Raw genomic sequence first — 6,000 nt, 5'->3', positions numbered from 1 at the left:
ATCCCAGGATAGTGGCAATGGGGAACAAAGCCGTGCATCACGTAGCGGGTGTACTGGTTGAGATCATGATATAACTCGAGTCCTTTTTTAAATACACCCAGCTTACAGGATACATTGTCTTCTCATCGGTTTACCTCTGAACCCTCATCGGGGTGGGGGAGAGGAGAATCACATGTTTCAAGATGAGAATCTTGAAATAGGATTCCCCAAGCCCTTCACACCATTATCTCTCCAAGGGGTTGCATCGGTGATCCAAAAAGGTATCCTCTAGTACTTTGCCCGCAGGTTGATAAACCTGAAGACTGAATGATCATGAGACCTCAAAATTCCACCTGCGAAATTAAGCTAAGTATCTGAGCTTTTCGCCTGAAGATTGCGACGATCTCGATGATCTTCTCCAATGTCATCATGTTTGAGTCCCTTGTCACATGGATCACCTACACATGATGCGCTTGTGGTAATCAGTGGGGTCCTTCATACTTGAAGGCAGGATCGCCATAAAACTGAGCAATATACACACCATCTAGTATATATACTGGATGAAATATTCTGGGATCGGGAGGAATCAAAGGGAATCGGGTGATCGAGATGCCAGTTCTAATGTCATGTCCCAAGGGTGGACCCTCGACCCGTTCATAGATTCTTCGTTATCTGTGATTATCTGTGGAATAGCCTGACGCGTCCAGTGCGCCCCTCACCCAGACGCCTTTTTCAGTGCAAATACCATTTGTGGATCTGCCGTAGTATCCGCGAAACAAATACCCTCATCCGCGGCGCCTAGCATATCCCAGCAAAGTATCTTGACGTCGAATGGGATGCCTGCATCCTTTGTCTCACTTTCCTCATCAGGGGCGTGCGCACCTGACCTTGCATCTTTCTCCGCAGCATTGAGAGTGGGCCGTTGCGTCACAGCAATAATAGCGCTTGTCCCCGCATATCGCGCTGGTGGCTTGGTATCCTCTGTCGGTGGCTCCTCGCCCGACCGATTAGAAAAGACGATGACGATCTTCTTCGGGGAATCTGCCGCATTTCCGCCGTCAAGATCCACTTCATGTTCCATTCTCTTTTGCAATAGGGGCCAGAACCGCTGAAGCCAATAGTTGAAAGTATCCATATCGGGCTTATCTTTCAAGGCATCGAGCTCTTCCCGGCTCAGAGTGTTCAGCCAGGCCATGGACAGAATGACAAGCTGAGACTTGGAGTCGAGGACTCGAGTCGCAAATTCCCATTTGTCGAACGGCGCCTCAAACTTGTACGGATTGATATCCATGCAGATACCAAGCGAAGTTGCGACCTGCTTTTTCTCAGATAGCACCTGCTCGCCCTGATGCACCGGATTCATCAAGGAAGATTGCTTGCCTTCAGTGGTAAATTCAAGCTCATGGAATCCTCGCTCGACTTGACCTTCGGCCGCCCACGTTTCGTCGGTGTAATACAAGAAGGTTTTGCGGTAATTAAGGATGAATTCCCCCTTCTCATCGACAACAAGAAGTGAGTTATAGCATGTAATTTTGTCGGGATCTTGAGAATCCTTCTCAACCTCCGGATAACCCACACAAACTTTGCATTGCAAACGCCTGGCTGTTTCTCGCGCCCACGAGGCAGAAGGACCGTCACCAACCGACTCAAGATGTGGCTTGATCGCTTCCAGGGAACGGAAGTTATAGCCTAGTCATTCATTAGCCAGTAAAACTTTCTCTCCGAATTGAGCTGAATGACAGAAAAGGAACGGAGTTCATGCTGTGCAATATATGCTCGTGGACCATCCATTGGATCGATACTTACCCGTCATCGCCAACTCAGGCAACACCAGTATATCAGGCTTCAACAGATCTATCCCGATCCCGAGCTCCTTCCCATCTACAGAAATGATCTTGCCAGTCTTCAATAAAGTATTTGCTTTCTCAATATTGCCTTTGAGATCGCCTAGCTTTGGCGCGAATTGAAGAGTTGCAATTCTCATCTTGTGGAACGGTGATGTTGAGAAATTTCTGAGATTAAGAAGCGACACGCGTTGTGTAGGAATTCGATTAGGGAACAGTGAAAGAGACGCGTCTAGAACCAATGGTGTTCTTGACGTGGTTGAGGTATGAAGTTGATGTCTTCTGGTCCAAACACGGGCCCAGCGGGGCAGGTTTTTTGCCAGGATGGCGAGCGGGTCGGAATCCCTGGATTATATCCTAATATGCCACAAGATAAATCCCAATGTACTGTGGTTTGAGTCCAAGACAGGATCAATTACTTCCGGGGTATGGTTGTTGTTTGGATGGAAGTGCTATGATTCGGCCGCGAGTCAAATGAAAGTTGGTGCCTCAGGGCTCAGGGGTAAATATCCGCCCTCGGTTTCTAGATTCACCGCAAGCATTGTGACGTTCAGAGATTGTGCCAGAATGCTTGAATTGTAAGATTGTAGAGTATTCGGTGGGCTTTAGAGCTATATAGATAATTAAAAGCATCGCAAGCATGCCAATTATGCACTAACGTTGAACACCGTCATGTTGCGCTATGATTGGTACGGATATTACTTGATGTTGAGAATGTGCATTGTAAAAGCTCGCTTTGGTCCTTGCTTCATCTCGAGAAGGCTTGCCTGTCCACGTCCCCTTCATCTCATTGTTTGGCGTTGGCCCCTCCCATATAGCTTCATGCCTTTCGCCTTGAACTAAGACTATTTTTGAAAACTTCTGTAACCAGCTACTGGATTCAACTTTGATGCAAAGACATGCGCATATATCCTTTTCGTTGACTTATCATGCAAGGCCTGTGAATATTGAATATCAGAAAATGCATTCAGCTCCGCTGGCAATCAGGCAATGCCCAGCTGACCATCCAATCTGACATCAGCACCTCTTCGACAGTCGGTCGCTCTTCTGGCCGGAAAGACAGCATCCGTCGCATCAAATCCAGAAACGCAACTTTCTCCTCTTCCTCAATCTCGTCTCCCACCCTCTGTCTCCATTTCTGCACACCGGTCTCAAATGATTCCTCCAGAGGCGGCCATTTATTTTCCATATAAGACTCCTTGGGAGTGCCATCGTCATTGAAGAATCTGGCTCGTCCTTCCCAGTGCTGCCACCATTCCGATGGCATAGGCCCTAGTACATCAACATGCTGAGCCGCTATCTTATCTTCACCCACGAGTTCGGTGCTGAAGATGGCCTTCATTCCGATAATCTCCCAGATTGCCGTAGCAAGACTCCAAATATCCGAGGGATACGCGAGCGGAGTTTGCGATTCAAACTTTGCTTCTGGAGCCCGAAACGCGAGTGGCGTATGACAGTCTTTCCCAAGACGAATGTGTAAAGTTGGGGAAAACGCTTCACCAAAGTCGGTTAGAAGCGGATGTGCGTCGGACGATGAGAACTTTTCGGCGTATTTTCCTAGGAATAGTGGCACAACAGCTTTGGCCGGGACATTAGGTGGCAAAGGTCCTCTATCATGTCGTGTGATAGGAACTGTCTCAGGTCCGCCAAACATTTCATAGAATTGCGCGATAGAAAGCTCATCGAAAGTTGACGGTGGCTTGACCAAAATGTTATTCAAATGAATGTCTAGATGGCCGAAGATATCCGGTATCCGTTAGCTAGTATCTCAATGGCTAGTCATTGTTATTACCAACCACCATGGACATAGCCTTGTGAATGTGTATAAGCGACAGCCTGTACCAGTCGGTATGAAAGTGCCCGAGCAACTTTGAGGGGGAAAAGACGACTAAAGGAGACCTCTCTAAGGTTGCATTGTGCAGGAGCCATTGTGTAGCATATATGTTTTCCATTGGGACCTCGCACTTCGAATTCGTCCAAAAAAACAGGTACTAGACCACGGCCAGGATGTACCGGCGAAGAAGACGAAGGCAATACAGACAGAGCCTTCAGAACATTCGTCTCGTGCTGAATTGAGTCGGCTATGCTGACCTTGAGAGTAACATATCGATTTAGATAAGCGTCTCGGGCAAGCCAAACCGTCGAATAGCCCCCAAAGCCAAGTTTGTCTACAATTTTATAACGGCCATGTAGCACGTCACCGACCATAATGGGGTGATAACCGCCAGGCTGGTATTCTTCAAGTCTCTCCACACCCTCGATCCAGTTGTACTCGACGCAATGTTTCTTGCTCATGGTAGTGACCGGCCGGGTGGAAGACATCGAGTCGAGCTTTCGATGCCACATGGGCCGGAAAACTGGAACTGAAAGTCGACATGAGAAGCGAACAGGGTACTCAAATATTCTCAAGTAGCGTGCCATGGTATGCTTGGTGGTTGTTTAAAGTGATAGCATGAGCCTCTTTCGGGAGGGATAAATCAATTCTTTGTTTCGATAGATACCAAGGAATCACCCCAAGCGCTTTGCAGGCCTTGTTGTGCTTGTGCTCTCATAAGGCAAGATATCAATAGGTCCATCGAGGAGGTGTAGTCGATGTAGTGGCCCTGGGTTGAGGACGTGCTTATGTCAGGATGATGATAACCTTGGAAGAGGCCTGGTAGACGGACGCTTATGTGGGCTCATGATGTCCTACAGGTCTTCCCAGCAGTCTTCTCAGTGGGCTTCTCAGTCATTCTTGTCTAGTATCTCTTAAACAGTTTTCTCACTTTCTAGTCTTATAGGTAGACGGCGGGGAAAAGCATAAAAAGCATACTGGGTGCAAAAGATTTTCTTATGTCTAGCCCCTGGTTTTACTTGCGCAACCCCGTCTCCAGCTGACCTTGAAATGAACATCAGCCACAGAAAAGCCCAGAGGGAAGTCTCAATTGAGTATTTCCTAGTGTCCGAAGCTAGCTTGGGTTATGTGTTATATTCTATGCAGAGAAATTCGCTTGATTTCGACAATAACATCTAATCACAATGCTATTAAAGCAATCTGGTGTTGTTTCCTATCCGAAGGGGAAATACGACCCATTCAAGTGCTCATTGATCGGGGTTGCATTACACAAGTTACCGGAGAGTCCTATATGATGTTACTCCAAATGTCGACAGGCACGAAGCTGTCAAGGCAGCTCTGCGAAAGATCTATTGGATTCAGAATTGCTATCCGGCGCTGGTACTCTAGTTCATTCAACAATACGATGACAAGGAGTGTGAGATAGAATCTGAATCCCCTTGCCACCACCCTTCAAACATCCAGTCGAGGGGCATAAGGTCATTTTCGCGTCGATCGGCGTCGGCGATCCGTTCACCATCAATACCATCGTATAGCCCTGCAAACCACCATCACAGTCGGGATGATGTGCCCTCTAGTTGTAGTTGGGGGATATGGAACCACTCGTCAGTATGGGACCTTGTTGGAATTGCGATTGTTGCCTTCGCTTATATCAACATCATCTTTTCAACTTGTCTATTAGAACGTTATATTACACCAAATCTTCTAGAATAGCAGTGAACCAGAGCCGAAACAAGGTCACGGCATGTGCCATGGGTGTCTTCTCCTTCACTGTCACAATGATCACTTTCGCCTGTCCTTATATTTACTCCATCTTCCAAGGATTCAACCCCTGCGACCCTGCAGAAGCCGGTCGAGACACCTTTGAAGCTCGCAAAGCCTGCGGAGCCTTCTCCTGATGTCATAGCAACCGCTAATTTGCCAAACTTGGGGCCCATGATGACTTTCCTCTTTGGTGGAACGGGTTTGATTTGGTTGCTATACATCTGGTGTCGGCGAAACAACGGGTTGTACAAACAACGATATTGGCCAGCTACCAAAAAACCAAATCCCAAGTCCGTCGGCGACAGAATGACCCCCTCGAGGAAGGGTATGGCGCAAAGACGAGAAAAAGACCTCGCAAGTTCAGAAATCGAACGTTCATAGATAGTTTCCGACAAATTAATTATGAATGCTGATTTCATTGCCCTCCGAGCGCTTCTATTCTCTAAAGTTTCCTGCCGCTTTATGAGCGTTTACATGACGAACGCGTCTTTTATATCATAGCCTGTATATAAATGAAGAAAGTAATTGAAAGAAATGAATACATTTTCGCTGCAGATGTCCATTGGGGAAAAAAGATAT

The 6,000-nt window shown here is 47.2% G+C and overlaps 3 protein-coding genes across 3 annotated transcripts; all 3 read right to left on the bottom strand.

Annotated features, from left to right (window-relative positions):
- Positions 1–694: 694 nt before the first annotated feature.
- On the bottom strand, positions 695–1,963 carry N7500_006957 (putative protein N-terminal asparagine amidohydrolase; the record flags this gene model as incomplete). Its single annotated transcript, XM_056678101.1, has 2 exons — positions 695–1,668; positions 1,786–1,963. 2 exons carry the CDS (start codon positions 1,961–1,963, stop codon positions 695–697), a joined length of 1,152 nt encoding a protein of 383 aa, XP_056533101.1.
- Positions 1,964–2,790: 827 nt separating this feature from the next.
- N7500_006956 (uncharacterized protein) lies at positions 2,791–4,244 on the bottom strand (the record flags this gene model as incomplete). Its single annotated transcript, XM_056678100.1, has 2 exons — positions 2,791–3,551; positions 3,620–4,244. 2 exons carry the CDS (start codon positions 4,242–4,244, stop codon positions 2,791–2,793), a joined length of 1,386 nt encoding a protein of 461 aa, XP_056533100.1.
- A 1,103-nt stretch (positions 4,245–5,347) lies between these two features.
- On the bottom strand, positions 5,348–5,594 carry N7500_006955 (uncharacterized protein; the record flags this gene model as incomplete). The annotated part of the gene is given in 2 exon segments (XM_056678099.1): positions 5,348–5,449; positions 5,466–5,594. The coding sequence occupies 2 exon segments, from the start codon at positions 5,592–5,594 to the stop codon at positions 5,348–5,350; spliced, it is 231 nt and encodes a 76-aa protein (XP_056533099.1).
- Between the last annotated feature and the right edge of the window lie 406 nt (positions 5,595–6,000).

Source organism: Penicillium coprophilum (assembly GCF_028826855.1).
Source record: "Penicillium coprophilum strain IBT 35676 chromosome Unknown utg000004l_segment0_segment0, whole genome shotgun sequence".
Lineage (NCBI taxonomy): Eukaryota > Fungi > Ascomycota > Eurotiomycetes > Eurotiales > Aspergillaceae > Penicillium > Penicillium coprophilum.
This window is presented reverse-complemented; position numbering and strand designations above follow the sequence as displayed.